Source organism: Mastigoproctus giganteus, chromosome 9 (genome assembly GCF_048544385.1).
Source record: "Mastigoproctus giganteus isolate SK-2022 chromosome 9, ASM4854438v1, whole genome shotgun sequence".
Lineage (NCBI taxonomy): Eukaryota > Metazoa > Arthropoda > Arachnida > Uropygi > Thelyphonidae > Mastigoproctus > Mastigoproctus giganteus.
The window spans coordinates 200,335,823-200,356,844 of NC_143583.1; the positions used below are offsets into that span (position 1 = coordinate 200,335,823).

General features: G+C 38.9%; 1 protein-coding gene across 1 annotated transcript in view; it reads right to left on the reverse strand.

The window, feature by feature from the left end:
* The window catches only part of LOC150081018 (sodium-dependent proline transporter-like), a 54,058-nt gene that overhangs the window by 21,230 nt on the left and 11,806 nt on the right, over positions 1-21,022 (reverse strand). Inside the window, exons 4-9 of the mRNA XM_090382012.1 lie at positions 17,767-17,939; positions 9,659-9,834; positions 7,417-7,549; positions 2,237-2,371; positions 2,047-2,150; positions 1,766-1,890 (exon numbers count right to left, since the gene is read on the reverse strand). Coding sequence (XP_090238138.1) covers positions 1,766-1,890; positions 2,047-2,150; positions 2,237-2,371; positions 7,417-7,549; positions 9,659-9,834; positions 17,767-17,939 — 846 coding nt within the window. The remainder of the gene's footprint in view (positions 1-1,765; positions 1,891-2,046; positions 2,151-2,236; positions 2,372-7,416; positions 7,550-9,658; positions 9,835-17,766; positions 17,940-21,022) is intronic.

Consider the following 21,022-nt stretch of genomic DNA (forward strand, 5'->3'; position numbering starts at 1 on the left):
AGAAGACGGGATGCAGTTGAGAATGATCCATGGTCTAGTCGGTCATATAAAGCAATCAATTCTGAAACCATAGCCTTGAAGAAAAAATTGAGAAAATAGACCAATTAATCGTCCGAACTCGAAAAAGTATTTAACATGTCTCACGGGAGAATTTTAACAATAATACACTAGCATTTGGGAATGTCCATAGTTTGTGAAAGATGGCTTTAGCATTAGCATTAGTTGAGGCATATGATGCAAGAAAGCAAACTTATATAGCATCAGCCAAAAAAAAAAAAAAAAAAAAAAGAACCTTCCCATTTCACCCATCCAGTTACTCCAAATGTTTGTCTAGTTCAGTTTTAAATTTATTTAAGCTATCAACTTCCACAACAACAGATGGAAGTCTGTTCCAGCAATCAACTACCTCTGGCAACTACCTGCAGAAGGTTCCTGGTAACCTTCTCATTCATGAGAAACATTAGAGAGTGGAGTCATCAAAAGAGAATAAAACATAATTGGTAATCCAGAGATTTTTATCCCGTTTGATGACTGGTGATGGTACTAGACTATATTTTTATGATTCGGAATCCAAATTTGAAAACATGCAGTGGAAGCACAAAGAACTAACTCTTGTGATTCCATTGCATGTTTTCTAAAAATGTTTTGACCTCAATCATCAGCTGGAAAGTGTCGACTTCAGTTTTCTGGGACACGAAAGGATTGTTTTAATAGATTACCTTACACCTAAAACCACAATAACAGGGGAATATTATGCCCCAGAGTTAAAAGCTGCAATTCAAATAAAAAGACAAGTAAAATTGGGTCATCGGGTTTTGTTTCTTTTTGACAATACGCCCATTCACAAAGCCCAGGTTGCATTGGCTAAAATCAATGAATGTGGATTTGAATAATAAAACTATTCTTCCTCCCCGTACAGCGTGGAACTTATTTTGAAGATAACGAAGAGTTAAAGGCAGCTATGGAAGCCTGGTTTCATGCGCTACCTGAAGAATTTTTTTGAAGGATTAAACTCTTTGCAGTTGAAGTACAATAAGTGTATTCAACATTTGATGAATATATTGAAAAATAAAAATAATAGAATTTGTACTTGTCTTTATACTCTGTTCTCATAAGTCTTCACTCTGTGTTATCACCAAATAGTGCCTTCAGTCTGTGTTTTCACCTGTTGTCCTTCTCTGTACTCGTTTGGGTAGAGAAGGACAACAGGTGATAACACAGACTGAAGGCACAGATTGTGGCAGTTGTTCTAAATTTAAGGAGGGCTTAAATAGATAACTGAAAGAAATGGAGTAAATGAAGTGAGGGAACTGCCATTGGTTACTTTAATTCATTTTATTTTTGGCTTGCTCTATATAAAACTTGCTTTCCTACATCATTTTGACGATGCTAGTACTAATTTCGAAAAATTCATTTGGATACATGCAATCTTTCATACTAGAAATTTCACTTTAGTGAACAACCCTCACATAAAAACCGAAAGAATGTGTTCTTCGATTAATGGTAACTGTAAATTACTTTTGCAAATATTAATGAGACTTCTTCTGGCAGCTGTTTGTGATATTTTCTGAACCAAACTTCGCTACCACGAATTGGTCAGTGAGTTCCGTACTATTTCTTCAAAGAATAAACATTTTCTTAAATTTCAAATGCATTTATTTTCTTCTAGCCTGCGTTCTAATTGTTTCTCAGTGAATAATAATTTATCATTGAAATAATTTCCCCCTCCACTGTTTCAGTAGAAATAAAGGTACGCAATTCATACCTGCCTTTACAACCTCTCTAATATCCACGTTCATGGTTTTCGCCATATTTCCAAGGGTGGAGAATATAACTACGCCTGCAATTAGACTGGTGAAGAAGTCTAAAGAACTGACGAAAACTGCATCTCTGTCAATAAAAAAAAAAAAAATAATAATAAATAAATAAATAAATATAGACTTCATCTGTATACTATAATAAAAAAATTTAAAAGTTAGTACCCCAATGAAAGATGGTAAGTTCATATTCGAAAGACAGTAACAATGAACCAGTAAGCCAATTTACCTGTGTACCTTGTTTTCAAACTTGTTATAGCTACTGAAGACAATCAGAGATCCCCAGGAAACTCCGAGTGAGTAGAGCAGCTGCGAAGCTGCATTCTTCCACACCTAAAATTAAGAAAAATATTAGCCGCTTATTTTTTTAACCCCCACAACTGGCTCCTCAAACAAAAAAGAAACTGAAGTGTTATTACCATGATATCTTTCAGTTTCTTCCATTCAGGTATAAAGAAAAACCGGATTCCATCGATGGCACCATCTAATGAAACTCCAAAGCCTAATAAAATTATCAGGATGACGTAGGGGAAAGTGGAGGTGAAATACACTACCTGAAAAAAAAAAGAATAAAAAAAAAAATATATATATATAGTTGGAGATGGATTATGTGGTGATTTTCCATGGAATCTAGATTTCTATAATGACCACTCTTATACCACGTGAATATTAAGAATGTTTATTTAGCCATTTACTAAATCCCTATAGATTAAGGTAACGTTTCGGAAGCCTTGCCGGAACCCGTCCTAAGACCATATATAGGCTGTTGCCAGCCTCCTATTTGCCGATGTCTCAACGAGAACGTGCAGTCGGAATTGAAACATTCAGCAAGCAGGAGGCTTGCAGCAGCCTATATATGGCCTGAGGACGAGTTCTGGCAAGTCCCTGAAACGTTATTTTAATCTATAGTGATTTAATTAATAGCTAAATAAACAATCTTAATAATCACGTGATATAAGAGTGGTCATCATAGAAATCTAGATTCAAAATAATAAGATGGTCAACTTATCGCTATTAAAGTTTAAGAATGAAGTGCTTCTACACTGATGTGCAAAACTTAAGGATCAACACTATTTCTAAAGGTTACAACCACAAAATCTTTACTTAAGGTACTCTTTACTGATGACAGTAGATTCAGTCTCAGAAGTGATTCTGGACGTCAGCTAATCTGACGAAAAGTTGGCACACGGTATTACCCCGAAAACATCATTAAAAGGGATCGATATGGCGGTCGAGGTGTTCTCGTCTGGGGAGGCGTTATCTTGGATGGACGTACACAACTCCAGATACTGGAAGGCGGTACTGTAACTGGTGCACGCTACTGTACTGAGGTAATCCTGTCCCATGTGCGTCTGTTCCGAGGTGCCATTGGCCCCGAGTGTTTATGGATGATAACTCCACACCCCAACGCACTGCAGCTGTGATATGCTTTTGTAAAGTGAGGACATTGTTCGTATGGATAGACCTGCCTCTTCCTGCGATCTAAATGTCATCGAACACATATGGGACGCTCTGGGGAGACGCCTAGCGGCACGTCCACACCCACCAGAAAATGTTCACCAGCTGAAGATGGCGCTGACGGAGGAATGGACGATGTTACCGCAAGAACTTATCAACAACATTGTTCTACATATGGACAGGCGGTGCAAAGCCTACGTCGACATTAGGGGTGGCCATATCTCCTACTGCGGACCACCTCTTCCCTTTGTTCCATCTTTGGCAGTGATGCATCTGTATCATGGCAGCCAGTGCTATGTTGCCATTTTTGAATAAAGTTACCGTTTTGTTTCCGTTGTTGTGTCGGTATTGTTTCCTTCATCATTTTTGTACCTCACGAGGTTCCTTTGGTATGATTTTCCCATATCCATGTCACTCCTATGAGAAGCTACAGGTTTAAACCTGACTGGTCCTTAAATTTCGCACACCAGTGTAGTAATACTGTTGGTAACAATATAATCTATTTACAAAAGATCTCAAGGGGTTCACGAATGAATTCGTTCTATTGAAATTTCACTCTAAAGAATATTGCTGAAAATTATTGTGAGCGAACCACTATTTGTCCTATACACTGTGCTGCCACTTTATTAGGTGCACCCCTGCTGTGCACACGAATGGTTTGTCCCACAACGTTTCAAGTCACATGACCACAGTTATGGATATAAATGCAGCAGAACAACCTTTCTAGTATCAGTTAAGCGTAGCAAGAATGGGGAAAAGGAGTGATCTAACAGACTTCTAACGTAGCATGGTAGTAGGTGCAAGACATGCTGGACAAAGCATCTCTGAAACGGCAGTTCTCCTGACCCTTTCACGCACCATAGTTTCAAGGGTGTATCGAGAATGGTGCAATGAACAGAAAACATCCTCTCAACGGCACTCCTGTGGAAGAAAATCGCTTGTTGATGAGAGAGGTCACAGGTGGATGGCTAGAATTGTGCAAACAAACAGACGGGCCCCAATGTCGCACATCACGTGAGAATACAACCTTGGTGCGCAGAACAAAATATCGCAACGGACCACTAGTCGCACACTGTCGCGAATAGGCTACAACAGTCGACAGCCAAATCGCTTACCTTTGTTATCAATGAAGAACAAGAGGGCACGCCTGTGGGCACAGCAACATCAGCACTGGACTATCGAGCTTTTGGAAAACAGTTACTTGGTCTGACGCGTCGAAGTTCCTGGTGCATCATGGTGATGGAAGGCTCAGAATTTGGCGAAAACAACATGAATCCCTGGACCCGTCATGTGTGACGACTACTATGCAAGGTGGTGGGGGAAGTGTTATGGTGTGGGGAATGTTTTCTTGGCACACATTGGGTCCATTGATACCCATAGATTCACGTCTGAATGTCACATCGTTGCTGACCAAGTGCATCCTTTCATGTTGACAGTTTATCCTCAGTCAGATGGTTACTTCCAGCAGGATAATGCGCCGGTGCACAAAGTCCGAATCGCTATGGAATGGTTCCAGGAACATGACAATGATTTTTCTTTGCTGCAGTGGTCCGCTCAGTCGTTCGGATCTCAATCCTATTGAACATCTTTGGGGTGAGCTCGAAAGGGCTGTTCGCTGCAGGCCTACACCTCCGTCGAATCTCAAAGAACTACGTGACCACTCATGTCTCTATGGTACTCCGTTCCTGCACAACGTTTTCAGCATCTTGTTCAATCCATGCCTAGACGAATCTCTTCGAATTCTTCAGGCCTTTCATTGATCAGAATCAACATGGTTTCTGCAGTGGCAAGTCAGTAGTCACAAATTTCCTTCCTTTCTGGAAATACACCTCTGAAGCACTTGATAACCACCTTCAAGTTGATGCAGTCTACACAGATATATCTAAGGCATTTGATAAAGTCCCGCACGAACAACTTCTGGAAAAACTTAAGCTATATGGTATCCGTGACCCTTTGCTCTTATGGCTACGCAGCTATATTACTCATCGTTCCTTGAGCGTTATCATCAATCAAGTGAACTCAGACTGTTTCATACCACTAAGTGGAGTACCACAAGGCTCCCCCTTAGGTCCTCTTCTCTTCACTGTTTTCGTAAATGATCTTCCTTCTTTCATCTACACCTCCAATGTTCAAGTTGCTCTCTATGCAGGTGATCATAAGAGCTACTCAGCAGAAGAGATTACCGATTCTCAACAGCTTCAATGTGCTCTCAATGAATTCTCTCTGTGGCTATCTCTGAATGACTTGTCTGCTAACCCCTCGAAGTGCAAAATAATCTCTTTCTCTTCCGGCATATCTCCATAACTAATAAATACAGAGTACAGTATTAACTCTGTGATCATCAATATGTGTGACCAAGTTAATGACTTGGGGATTCTCTTCTCCAGCAGTGCTAAATTTATACAACCTTTTGTTTATAGGTTGTATAAACCTTTAAGTTGATACAACCTTTCTCCACAGCAGCGGACCCCGCCTGCTGCTGTGGAGAGTCTGAGAGCTGGCAGCACCTCATGTACGATTGCCGGCTCTACGATGACCTTCGCTGCCAGCTCATCTCCAGGATCACCTTCTTGCCCAGAGACATGGAAAAGCACCTACTCGACAGTAAAGAGCAATACATTGCATTCTCCAAATTCGCAGAAGACCTCTACAAGAGGAGACGTACCCTCATCGTACAACAACCAAACCGTGACCAACAGCATTAAAACAAATTCAAGCTGAGAACTGATAACGACTAGGTGTCATGACTGCCACATCGTGGAACCTACAAGGAAACCGACTCTACTAAGAATAAAGGACACGGCTTACAACCATATGAATGATCTCAACCCTGGACTTGTCAAAGGAACATACCGACCTGGACCGTGCAGTTCGCTGCCACCAAGCCATATTGGCGAACAAAATCGAGCACCTAACTCGATTACTTTAAACCCAAACTCAGGCGGAAAGAGGGGAGACACCCTGTCCCCCCCCTCTCTCTCTGCCGACCCTCCTTTTCCTTCTGGTGAGGCATGGGCATGCCTCACTGACCACCTGGGGACATCTACTCTGTCGCCCCCATACTTCTACTTTACCCCCCCCCCCCAGCATTCTGCCTCTCCTCCCCCACTCTACCTATACACGACACGAACGGCCTACATCCTAAATTAATCAAATCCAAAATAATTTTCGCCCAGTCTCGGTCTATCACACGCATTGCCCTGCTCCTGCCGTTTGAATGCATGGACGCTATGTGCTGTATGCAAACATTCAAAGTAATTACAATTGCATGGATATATATATATATCTTCAATTTTTTTATTTAGGTCCTAGCCGCCGAAATCTCAGGAAATTAAGCGACAGGACCTGTCAGAGTAAGTCAAGTGAGTTCCTGGTCTGCCTCCACGGGGCGAAAGTGGGGCAACGTTGGGCCTCAGCAGGGGTCCAGCGGCTAAATCACCAGATGAACAACGGTACACGACACCACACAAATACAATTCCCACACACTTTTAAATCTCCGGCTTTTCCAGTCAACTGGTTCACCCACAATGTAAACTACGCGGAAATGGGGGAAACCCTTGGTGCCGTGTGACCCTAAACACACTTTCACTTTCACTATAACACTACCTTCTCCAGCCTGCCAAATACCAAGAGTGCATCCTCGTGTTGCTTTCTCCAAATGCGGATACACCCATCAGCACGATAGAGTTGGAAACGGGATTCATCATACCAGTCGACAGATTTCCACATGTCGGTTGTGTTGTGTTGGTGCTGACGTGCCTATGCAAGGTACAGTTCCTTTGTCTCTCAGTGGGCATGGTTACCCGTCTTCACCAACGTCACAGACCATTCCACTTCTACACAAGAGGGTGTTGCTAATGAAACGCCGACTCAGTGTATAAACATTAAACATCTTAAAATGTTATCCGCGAAGTGGGACAAATTCGACTAGTTAATTAAACATCTTTATGCAAGGCCGAAAATTTTCTGTCCGGGAAACGCATTTAATGTCCGAAGTGAAGTTCTTAATATTTATATACGCCAGGGCTGTAGACTATCTAATTTCGACAATGTCTTCAAGGTAGGCTGTTAGGTCATAAGGAGAATTTTCATTCAAACGTGAAAATTTTTAAAGGTTGGTGTGGGGGGGCGGCACTTTACCTTTCCAGAAGAAGTGATGCCTTTAATCAAACAAAGAAAAATTATAATCCAGGCACATAGCAAAGTGACAGCAAGGTCCCATTTGATGTAGCCGACCTCATCTATTCCACTGCTTATTCCCAGAACGTAACGCCTGCAAGTAAAATCATAGACTTTATTATGAAATACAGCAAAGCAGTCATCATAAATCTATGAAATTTAAATAAAATAAGCAATTTTTATGCCGTATTTCGTTCCTAGCGTATACTTATTTTAATTTATATACTGCACTTATTAGTCATCAATAACTAAATGAAAATATAATTGCCTTTTTTTGGGAATTGATAATTTTCTCTAAAGGATACAGTTTTTGTCTATTTTCTTTTAAGTCGTTGATTATTTATTTATTTTTATTTTTTTTATGAAAACCCCAAACACGAAGGGCAACAAGATTAGTGAATGGAACAAAGGGTTGCTCTTACAAAGAAAGGCTTAAGTTATGCAAATTACAGTGTCTGGAGACTAGGCACCTGCGAGGTGATCTGATTGAGGTGTATAAAGCTTTGAAGGGTTTGAGCATGCTCAATGCTGATGGAATTCTTCCTCTTGCCCAGATTAATAGCCCGAGGGGGAAAAAATTCAAATTGAGGAAAGACAGTTGTAGAAATAGATGTGCGGAAATTTGCCTTTAGCCAGCGGGTGGTTGATTTCTGGAACAAACTTCCATCTGTTGTTGTAGAAGTGGACAGTTTAAATAAATTCAAGGAAGAACTAGACAAACATTTGGAGCGAAATGGGAAGGTTTTTTTTTTTTTTTTTTGGCTGATTCTGTATAAGCTTGCTTTCTTGCATCATATGGCTCTACTAATGCTAATCTCAAAAGTCATAAGTGTGAGAGAAAACAATACTTCAAGAGCAAAGCAATCCTACTCTAAGGAAGACTACGAAAATAGGACATCCAGTGTGCAGGAAATAACACCCGAATTCATCAAACAAAGACCAGAATTGAACTATTTCAACCCCTATCATACACAAGGAATTGAAAAAATTGAGTATTGACGGTCACCTATTCGGAAGCCATTTGTTTCAGAAAACAGAAAACGTCGCTTGCAGTGGTGTCAGAAACGTTGTGATTGGACAGTGGAACAATGGAAGAAAGTCGTGTGGTTAGACGAATCACGATACATTTGTTTTGCACTGATGGTAGGTAGTGGCGAGGACCTCACGAAGTGATGGACCCTGCTTGCCTCGTTAAGATAACCAAACATCTGGAGGAAATATCATGGTATGGGGAACGTTTTGTTAGCACGAACTGGGTCCGTTGATACCGGTGGAAGGTCTAATGTCATATAGGGAGTATCTGAATTTTGTATCAGACCTACGGCATTCTGCAACGTTATACTTTTATCCCGAAGGTGATGGCCACTTCTGACCACCACTATTATAATGCAACAGCACGTTGTACTAGAATCGTGCAATAATGGTTCTGAGAACGTGACACGTTATTCCACCAACTTCCATGGCCCTCACATTCACTGATCTCAGACGTATTGAGAACGTGCGGGATATGCTGAAGAGGGCTCTTCGGCAAAGTCCTCTTCCTTCAACTTTGTTAGAGCTGTGCGATATTTGAAGAATGGCCACAATTAGACCAGAATGCACTAAAACACATTATAAAACCCACGCTACGCTGCATACTTTCTGTTATTCGAAACAAAGGCGGCTCGATCAGTGTTTGTATAATTTCAGATTTCCTTCCAACGATGGCAGAATCATTATGTTTAGTGTGAGAAATAACAAGGGAGTGTTTCATGGGGACGCGATGCAAAATTAGATAATTGAACGAATCCTTATTTGTTGAATAAGGATTCAACAAATAAGGATGTTGAATAAGGATTCAACAAATAAGGAGGTATTACCCAAGTAGAACGATCGCTCGATCTACACAGGCAATGTTAAGGTCGTACATATTTGAAAACCTACTTATATTTCGGGTAATCTAGTTATTGTGGGTTTTGTGGAGCATAACCATAATGTAGAAATCCACTCTTTAAGTCTCGTTTTTGAATTCGCAAAATCAAACCAAACATACACCAAAACTTTTTAAAAAGCAGTATATAGCATTTACTTCGAAGATTTGGAATTGGTGTACTTGCAAAAATATTTTTAAATTAAGCTAAATTGATTTAATTGTATTTTTATCGTGACCTTAATCAATTTAAGGTAGACACTCGCTTCAAAAATAGCAAAAAATGATACTTGCTCCCAGAACTCTTGCGATGCAGTGGACTTCGAGGCAGTACAATTAGGAATTTGGTGTCGGTTGTACGGTGGAAGCGGGAATCTCCTTTGTGCTTCTGCTGAGATTAGTTGAATGGTATCAACTACATCAGAGGCATGCAAGGCATTCCCAGGTGATTTCGGAGTAACGCAGGCTGACTGCAAAACAACAACGATAAAAAAATTAAATAAAATTCTGTTATAAGTAAAAATTTACAGTTTTGCATTAAAATAGTAGAATAACATACTGACCACAACATTTACCTTCTGGAGCCCAAGAACTGACTAAAACTGTCTCGTACAACTTCTGAACCTTCAGAAGAATATAAGTTCTGCTCCCTTCCCAGAGGAGATTTTCTGATGCATTCCAGTAATTGGAAGATGAGAATTCATGTAAAGAGAGATCTTTGTTCACGACCGCGGCATCATGGATTCACTCGCAACTTGTTAGTATATGCATTTGTTTGCAAAACTAAATGTTTCTTCGATTGCTGAATTCTCACTAATGAGAACATGGACGAGACTTTCTGATAGTTCATTAATTCTTCAGAAAACAGAAGAGGTTTCTTGAAGGTAAGTTCAAGTCGAAGAGTCTCACTGTTATCTAGAGACAGCAGTGAGATATCATAGGGATTCTGTTTCCTTCGAAATCTGAGGGGAAGGGGGTTCGCGGGAATGAACAATTTCAAGGCAACCTGCAAAAAACATGTTGCTCCGTGTATTCTGTCTGTAAATTACGGGTTTGTGGCCGATTTTCGGTTTTTGCGGACGAAAAATCAGAGTTCCAGAACAAAAAAATACTATGTTACCTCGCCCGAAACCAACTAACTCAGCCACGTTGTGAAAAAGGCCCATAAAAATTCCCCACGTTATCGACAGGACTGAACTTAGATCTTTTCCACCCGGTGTGGGGAGGACGGCGATCACACCAACAGTGCTCCCCACGAAGACAACGTTTGTCAACTGTTTATTAATCTTCTTTCAGAAAAACAATAAACTATAACATGATCTTCGACAAAGGCGCTCGTTTTATGAAATAATTATTACTCCAAAGTATTTGGAGCAGCGCGGTCAGAACTTTTATGACTCTGAGATGAAACTTCTGCCGCGCACCACGTTCAAAGAAAGAAATAACATTTTTATTAGCGAGCCGCCCCTAGCCAGAAACTGTAAACTCCGCTTTATATGCCCTCATATGATATACAGATAAATATAATATACAGATTTATATGATATACAGAAATATAAATTGAGGCACAAGGAACTGCAGGACAAGCACATGGCACAATGAACCATATGAAATAAATACGACAAAAGTGGCGCAAGGAGCCACTGATCTTACGAAGGCAACATGAGATGATAGTCTATAAGCCTTCTACTCTTCTTTCCTCAAGTTCAAGCAGTACTAATCTTCTCTGGAACAATTTCTTGGAAAAATTTTGGAAAGCCAGAAAATATTCCTCAGTCTTAATTAATTGAGCTTCATCGCCCTCAGTCAGGTGAGCAGGATTTGGACTAGCAAATACAAATTCATTTCTGAGATCCAGGTACTCGTGACAATAATATAAAAAATGACTCCATGTCTGCAGAGCTGTGCGGTGACACTGCTACATTTCTGAAACACCCAGCTGATTCAGCTTTGCTAAAAATGAGCCATGACTGGTTAATAAAAACATATAGTTTGTAGATTAGACACAAACCATTTTTCTGACGGAACATCAACAACAGAGGGAAAGAACCTACGTGTTATTTCACCTTTATTTGAGTTAGCCCATCTATGATTGCAAAGAGTCATTAAGATAGCTAATATTTGTTTGTCCACATTCTTAGGATCATTAACCAAATCCAACTCAAGATCACGAATAATAAAAGGAGTTCCACGCCGAATGTTCAAAGTCATTACTCTGTAAATCAGGAAGAGGTCAACTGGCTTTTCCTTGTGACAATCTGTAGTGCATTAGTGGAGACAGTTCTACAAACTAGAGCCATCTTGGGGTATTAGAGGTAGGGCACTATCTCTTCTTTATGACTGTGTTTTTTATATATTATTTTAAATTAACACAGCCTATACAACCTGAGATACCGTAAGAAACAATAGGAAGGAAAACATAGTCATAAAGAAGAGATAGTGACCTACCTCTAACACCCCAATCCTAGTAATTCTTGCTATCATGTTAACAAATTTTGCAACCTTTTCAGATAAAAAATTAATATGGGTGTCAAATCTAAGACCTCTGTCAATGAAGATTCCAAGATATTTAATTTTCTTAACGGGCTTTATACTTTCACAACCAATCAGCATATGACGTTCTCTATGAACACATAGGTTCCCCTTCAGCAATAATATATTTGTTTTTGACCTGGATATTGTTAATTTATGGAAGTCACGCCAAGCATTCAGATCTTTTATTATTTCATTAGATCGTTGTTCAATTTGTAGCCGTGAAAAGCTTCAACTAATATTACGAAGTCATCCGCATATGCAATCATATGAACATGACTATATTCCTTCCGTAACCAATCCTTTAATACCAATTGCCCAAAAACAGATCCCTGTGGACATACTCGAATAGCAGATCTAGTTACCGAATTCCGGCTAGACTTAACCTTAAAAGATCTTTCCTGAAAATAATTCACTATGACGCTATAAAGCTAATGGGAGCATTTTGCGAGGCGAAGCATCAATAACACACTGTCCCTAGAAATATTATCAAAAGCTCTGTCAAAATCAACGAAAATGTCAAAAACACATTTTGCATTTGAATCTCTCAACAATTTAACCAAAGATTTTAAAGCATCCTCTGTACCATGACCAGGAGTAAAGCCATATTGCTTATTTGAAAATCCTAAATTTTCTTGCGTATATTGCAATATTAGCTGTGAAAATATGCGTTCATAGACCTTGCCCAAACCTGGAAGAAGTGCAATTGGACGACAAGAAGGGAATTTTTCTCTTCCAAGCCAAGGGAAAAATTCCTTCAAGCAGGCATTTATTGAAAACAAGAAGAAGATGCTAATGAAACAGTTTGAAGAAACTTTTAATAACTTCCCCTTCAATGAGACTCATACCAGGACACCTGTTATTACGAATTTTGTTTACAGCTGAATTAAGATCTTCCATTAAAAATCGTTCCTCTTGAATCTCGCTAACACAACCACAATCTAACCGATCAACACTGTCAGAATGCTTCAACTCATCCATGTGATGAAGAGATCCATTGACAAGGTGACCAAGTATAACATTAATAATGCCGAGCCAATCTACCGTTTCAGAGTCTCCAGAACGCATAGAACTTATCCCATCTCCAGATGGCCTTAATTTGTATAAACACAACTTATAAACAATGCCCCATGGATCCTCATTACCAGCAGTTTGCAGAAAGTTTTTCCAAGCATCAAATTTCCTTTTAGCTCTTAAACGGGTATATTTTCTTTTGATCAATTGATACACAGTTTTCAACCTAGAAGTAGATTCTTTATTATTCCAGAATTTCTGACGAAGGAACTTCTTACGTGCCCTGTTGACCTCCCTCTGGAGATCAGTAAGATCAGGGACCACCATTGCACCGGAGCACGGTTACTTTGCTTTATTTCATTGACTCCCTCGAGGCATCAAATAACTTCTGTCGTAATAGTTGAACCAAATGAAATGCATTAATACTATCCAAATCAGCTAACGACAAATCACCAAAAATTGTCCTAACAAATCTGTCAAACATATTATTTCTATGGGTAAGAGTGCTATTGCTCATTACTGTAAAGCGCAGAATACTTTCTTTCCTTAGTAACGTTCAGTGCAAATATGTATTCAGGACACTTCTTATCTCTAACCGAATGAGCAGCAGACCTATTTTTCGCACTACAATTGGAACAACACTGAGGTTTGTTTTTATTTTTACAGAATTTAAAATTATGACCCATCACACCACAATGACTGTAAACCGGCCTACCAGTTTTACATGTCTTAGAAGTGTGTCCGTACCTCTGACAATTATAACAAATGGTAACCAAATGAAATTCCTTAAACCTGTAGGACATCAGTCCAATAAAGATTCGTATATTTGTTTATCAAGGAACTTTTTAACTCGACAGTATATTTCCAAGATCCAGTTAATTCCGTTTTTGTTTTCATTAGAGAAACGTATTTTCACCTCGTCACTGACGTCATCTCTGCCTAGACCCCCATGTGTAATAGGTTTCTTTCATATAACTCATTAAGTTGATCTTCTTTATTTATGTCCTTGATTACATATATAATATTATTTTTAAGCCAGGTTTTTCAGACTTAGTGATATTCAATCTCAATTTCTGTATGAGGTCATTTGTCTTAATATCCTCAAGCTCTTTGTTAGACTCATACTTATTCGCAGTACTAACCTTGTCAGGTAGTCTTCGCATTCTCCTAATTCGTACCTTTTTAAGCGAATGTTCCATGATTTTAGAGACCGCCTTTTCCACATCCATCTAGACTTGAGTTTAGAATCTTGCTCAAGCCTCATCAGAAGTACATTATTAGAACTGACATTATTTCTAAGCACATTATTCCGCTTTTCATAGCTGCCATAATTATTTATGCTATCCTTCCAATTTTCATTTTTAACACCATTTTAACAATCTCACTTTATGGCTTGTCAGTATACCTCAAATTATTGCTATGTATTCAGTTAGTGATCCTGCTATTTCTCTCTTTCAAGCGTTCATTACCTATTCCGAATTTCAAGGCCAAACTTTCTAGATAAGCCCATCTAGCCAATATTTGAGAGATAGCATCATTATTGATTCCATGGTCTTTAGCAAATAAAAATTCCTGTAACTTTCTTCTCATACATGCTATGACGACATTGATTGGTTCATTATGGAAATCGTTAAGTGCTTGTTTCTGCTTATTTTGGTTATTCAGTCCATCTCTATCAAACAACCGTGAATCTATTCAATCTGATTCATAATCCAGTTCATTTCCCACTAAATCATGCGACTGATATCCAGAAGCGTGAGGCATATTGATGTTTGTAGGCGCCAATGTTGACAGAATTATTAAAGTCAATATCCTCAACTGGATTCGTATATTTATCGTCAATGTTTAAGTCCATTTCTATATTCCTGTTGACTTGTCTCATTTCTTCATCATTATCCTTAAATACCTCTACTTCATTTAATACATTATTCAGATTTTTCTTATGTTTATTGCTTCTCCTTCTCAAAACAGAACATTTACTCTTAATCGAAGTAGGAGTGCTCACAGAACTCTCTCCTACGTCACGATAAACCCGTCTACCACGTCTACTCATAATATAATTCTCAGGGGTTCTGTTTCGTGAGGAAGCAGAGCTGTCGACATCCAAGTCACATTCCAAGGCCCTGCCAGAAACAGCCATAGCCCAATCAACACTGCATTGTTCAACAGAAAGAGGGTCGTGTTGCTTAATACTGTCAAATTTGTCCCCTTCAGTCTTCAGCTTATTACCTTGCTTTAAGACTTTCTTAAATGTGTTATGGAACCCTTACTATCAGAATTTGAATACCCGTCACTGTCTTCCACAGGTTCGTTAAAAAAACCCATTCACTGTATTTACCTCGTCATTACTTACAAAAGACTCAATATTGGGAGCTCTTCAATTTTAACAGTGGATTTCCTATTCCTGTTTGTTTTGTTATCCTCCCCTGACATAGTATCTTTGTTAGTACTCATTTTATTCAATTACGTTTATTAATCAAGATTCAATCATAATACCCAGAAAGAAAGAAATAACAGAGCACATATTAACAAAACAAAAAACAGAAAGAAATAACAAACCAAATTATAATATTAGGGTACCCTATGAATGATTACATCTACCCATTTATTTTGTCTGTAAACTGCGTGTGTCCTCTGGTCGATTTGCCTGTTTGCAGGACGAAAACCCACCAGTTTCTGGGGGGGAAACCTTGCCACACCGGGCCTTTTCCACCCGATGGTGCAATAGTATACTGATTTCTATTATTTTTAATTTCTAATGTGTAGCAGTTTAGTCAGGACCCATTTAAAGAGGGGAAGCTTAAGCTTGGCTCCAGCTGCGATAGAAGCTCAAAATTTTACTTATACAGTATTACAATTTACTTTATATATTCGGGCAATCTGGGGTCCCCAGAGTTGTGCTCAAACTTCCGAGAGTGCTTAAATGGGCCCTGATTTTAATTTCATTATGGATCAAATTGGCTGCTTTGAGGAATAACGTTTTTTGTTTCTAGGAAAATGTATTCAGAACAATTGACTGAACAAACAAGTTTTTGAAACAGAACCCATTCGTAATTTTTCGAGAAAAAAATGTAATGATTTGTGATATCAGCTAGACTAATATTTCTCAAAAAATCGAGAATTTTTGAGAAATTCAGGAATAAAAATTATTTTACTACTTTTTCAAAGTAATTTTGTGGCCGATTACCAGTAAGTTAAGAAATTTCCTAGGACGTTTCTAGGAAATTTTCTTTAAAGAGAAAAGGAAGATGAGGTGAACATAGGAGCACGGAAGTAATAAGTTAATTTCAAGGTATACGATTCCAAATAACGACTCAATTATTTCAGAAGTGTGGAATATGTTTCCATAATATGTTGTTGTTTTATTATAGCTGTTAGCCTCACTGTGATAAAATAATAAAATGATTTCGGAACAATGGCCCTTTCTGTCCCACTCTCCCACACTTTTGGTCTGCTTTGCGAGCCCCCCCCCCCGTTAAATACATGCCCCTGGACATTTCCCCTGGCTGTTCGGCCAAACCACTACTGGATATTTCCATCAATTGTGTTTCTGTACCACAACAAAGCTCATCTGAAGCCAGAGAGGGTGAAGATAATATCCTTTCTAGCGCCAAGGCCGAAAATTCTCTTTACAGATGAGTGGAATTTCAATCTTGAAACTGATCCTTGATATTCTTTCATTTGGAGAGAATTTGAAAAAAGCTACCATTTTCTAACATCATGGAGCGGATTACTATCGTAATTGTGGCTGATAGCCTTGAGAGGATATCCACATTTTGAGAGAATATCACGGTTGAAAGGTAGAGCAATGAGACCCCTAATTATGACGTGGCTGCTCTAGCAAGAGAAGTCAACCAAATTGTCTTATACTCAGGAAACAATTGTGCTCCTTGTAAAATACCCGAAAGAAAGTGCATTTTCTACGCACCATATGTATTTTATAGTCGATTTACCTGTTACTATACGAGAAACTATAGTTTGTCGAAAGGGGAAAGCGATATGACTCATCTCCCGAGACTTACAAATTCGTCAATCGAGTAAAACAGCTCAAAAGGGTTCCTTACGTCCCCGATGGAAAGTATTCCTTAACTTCCGCTGGAAACCGGAATTGAACCCAAAACATTTTCACTTAGTTTGACAAAGAATCAACGCTATTGCGATACGGGATATTTTGGTTGCCTCCTAGTAAGACACGTTGCTGCTATATTGAGTCCTGAGGAGAAAGGGAATATTGGTATTAACGGTCCCCAAGCGTGCACTCATAACCGAAAGTGTATTGAAATTGTAGTTGCATGGTTGTGCGGACTTAAAAGAACCTAGAATAATTCACCGAAGAGGAGTTATTCTTAGTGGCCTGTAGCTGAAGGTGCCAGAAAATAGGGATACTTCGAAACCGGTCTTGGCTTAATGGCTGAATAGGGCAAGGTCGTGACCCTAATATAGAATGGAGATACTCTGTATTCTGAGGCAAGGATTTCATGCTACAGCTTGGACCATGAGATGGTTGTGTATGTGTATAATAATGCAAATAATATAATTCTGTGATTCTTGAGACTTAACAAACAAATCCTAGTACGAATTTGATTGGATGGTCGGGGGTGGATAAATGTACTTTTTGTAAAATTAAAAATAAGTGAGTTAAGAAATTACGCTTAGACGTGAATAAAGGGAGGTTAAGGCGCTTATATTAATAGAATAGCTGTTGTAATAGATATCTAATTAAAATGAAGTTACCAGGCTTTCAATAAGGACAATCAAAAAAAAAAAGAAGAAAGAAAAGGAATTACTTCAACAGTTACATGTTATTTAACACATAGTCCATTGATATCAAGCAAGAAATACAGTCGGAAACTTACCTGATTTTGTTTTCTGACATAGCAGTTATCGCTGGCTCCCCACCATTCAAAACAGTCACTCCAAGGAAGCACTGATCTACAGGATTGAGCCATGTAGTAGAGGGCGTAGGCCATGAGAACATTGTAATATATGGACACAAGCATCGATATTGTCACTTGAGCAACTCCTATACCTGTGCACAGAGATAATTGGTGAAAGTCTCTTGTGTACCTTCAGATGATACAAGTTAATATAAGACAATGTAATCAAGTAGTCCAAAATTAGGAATGCAAATAAAAATGTCTGTTTATATCTTATCGCAACTGTGCGTGTCCCAGACTGGCTGAAGTTTCGCACAAATTACGATATTATAATTCAGCCAGTATGTGTTTGAATCTATGTTCAAGTATGACACATCTTTTGTGAGCAGCATTTTCACTAATGTAGCCCACCTGCACCTAAAGTAATTTCTATTGCTGATTTTTATGAGGTCGTAAATGTTCAAAGAAAAAATTGCTACGGCTACTGCTATAAAATTATAAAACCACTGACACCATTATTTTAATGTAAAGATCAATCAGGCAGATTGTGAAGCACGCCATGTCCTCTTTCAACAATTTCAGATGACCAGGCTATCATATCAGATGTTACAACAGAGTCTCCTACAAACGAATGGATTTTAAAGTAAGGGAACACAAGAACACTGATCCAAGTTCGGGAAATGCAGGAAAATCATCACAGGTTTTCATGCTGCCCAATGTCGTAACACATGGGATTCTGAAGAGACCAAGGTTCTATTTGCAGACTTTTCATACCATTCGAGAATTAAAAGAAGCATATCTCTAAACCCATTGAATCTACTGGTGCCAACAGGAAGGAAGGAAGGAGTTCCGTTTCAATGGTGAATATTATCATTTGTTTAAAGATAATGTACTTTCTAGTTGAAAACTTGGTAATATTTCACCACATGAAATAAATGTCTCGGATCGACCATTATATTTTAACTTCCACAAATTTCAACAATGCCATTAAAGCTTAATGTTACAGAATGGCAGATTTATAGATGATTCAACAATCAGATAAAGTTGGGACTCATCACTGCGTTAGAAGTTTCATCACGGGGATTTCATTACTGTTTCCTCTGAAGAGGTTTCGCACAAAATCTGATAGAGTGATTATAATTACCGTCTTGATTATCATTACCTTTTACACAGGGCTTCTAAAAGCTCTGTGTAAAAGGCCCGGTTTCTAATCCCCTCAATGAGGAGAGGAACTTTTTTTTTGTTTTGTTTTTAAATCCGTGGCCAAGTTAGTAGATTTCAGGCGTGGACAGTGAGGTTCCTTTCCTTCTCCCCGTCCCTGAAAATCCAGCAGAGAATACACGCAATTTATGAACATAGTACACATAGCTCTTGGGTAGCCCTTATATACAATTCTGTTCCATTTGAAGAGTCTTCGTGGTGCTTTTACCACTTATTACTCATTTGGAGAGGTCTGAGTTCGATTCCCGCCGACGAGTGGAGGGATTTAAAAAGTCATCAGTCCTGTAGACAGCCAATCTTAAATGGAGGGGCAGAGTTTTCCTGTGAGTTTTTCCGCCCATTTTTCATCCCACACAACGTGTAAATCTGCCCGCGCAGACAAATCGGCCAATTGTGTATTATATCTGAACTTGTACAGACATAACACACAATAGTGCAAAAAGTATCATGTAAGTCGCTGAGGCGCCTAAAATACAACAGGCCTCTGGAGATCAATGCCAAGCACTTGGCTTGGACCAATGTTCAACTCAGACACAAATAACGTTATCACGGTTCAATCAGTTGGTAATATCTTTTTAAATTGTAATATCGTTATCCACGGTTCAGCCTAAGTTACTGATAATGAGCTTCGAAACAAGACAGCTGTTTCGAAGCTCATTACTTAGGCCGAACTGTGGATAACGGTATTTGTCTCTAAGTTGACATAAGCCAAGCTTTAGCACCGAGTACTTGGCGTCGATCTTCAGGGTGAAGAGAATGATCCTGTGAGCGAACATCTAACGCAGTAATGCGTCCCAACTTTATTTGATTTCAGCTTCTAGCCAAAATACACTGTTCACGCAGTTCGTTCTCAAACAGTGACCACCCGACAGTTGATGAGAAGCCAGTCAGCTTCGAAACAGCTGTCCTAACGTAAGCAAACCCCACAAGCTCTGAAGCGGCCACAAGATTTGTGATAGATTTCCTTGGTGGTGGGACCTTTGACTGTATGATATTTTTGACGGATTTATATTTTTGCTAGCATTACTTAAGTTAGTAGCGTAGGATTTTTGTCGACACTCCCTTACAGAGTAGTGTGGAACTAATCTGTTTTTTTTTTTTTTTTTATACTTATTACTTATATTGTAGTTGGCACTCATAAGTCTGTTTTTTATGGAGAAAGAAGGTTAGAATTTGTTTTGGAAACAGAAAGTACGATTAGAGAAATAATGACAGGTTTGATATCTATTAATTTCTGTTTGTATTCTTATATTCCATAGCACCGACGTGCGGTGCTGTTTGCTGCCACACTTCCTTCTTCTCTCTTACAATTCATTCCAAGTTTCGCGAAGTACTGTATGGCATATTTGTGTTAAAATGGAGCTTGGACTGAATTGTGTTTTCTTGTTCTTGCAATCCAGTTCAGTATTACTATCTTAAAACGAGAATCGTAGGTCTTAATTCCAACTTGAACCGATATGAATATTGCTGCTTTTCAAGTACTACAGTTATTTTGCGGATCTCGTCTGATTTGGAAGGTAGAATCTCAACTTGACGCTGTGGGTAGGTGGATGTCATAATTCAGTATTTTAGTTGCGTGTTTTAATTTTTGTACTTAATGTTAATGCACTTAAATCGCATCTTTATGGTTTTTTCCCCCTTCTTTTATTTGGAACTTAAGATTTTTGGGAGTTTTAGAACTTTCAACGGTTTTTCAAATCTTTTTGATCGAGGCTGAAGTAGTCAGCCGATCTCAAATGTTTTCCAGCCGACATTGCCATAAAAAAAGACCATACAAAGCATCATACGTGAACTAGGGTACTATGGCCTAAACCAGGGCTGGCGAACCCATGGCACGCGTACAAAGTTTTTGGGCAATGTGGAATTCAGAGTGACATACGCCAATGGAGTTGCATATTTTCATTCTGTTCATATTTTTTTTCTAATATCGTATTTAAATAAAGGAAAGATATTAGTGATAATAAAAATTTACCCTTTATGTGAATGTCGTGATCATATTTACAGTCATTTGCAA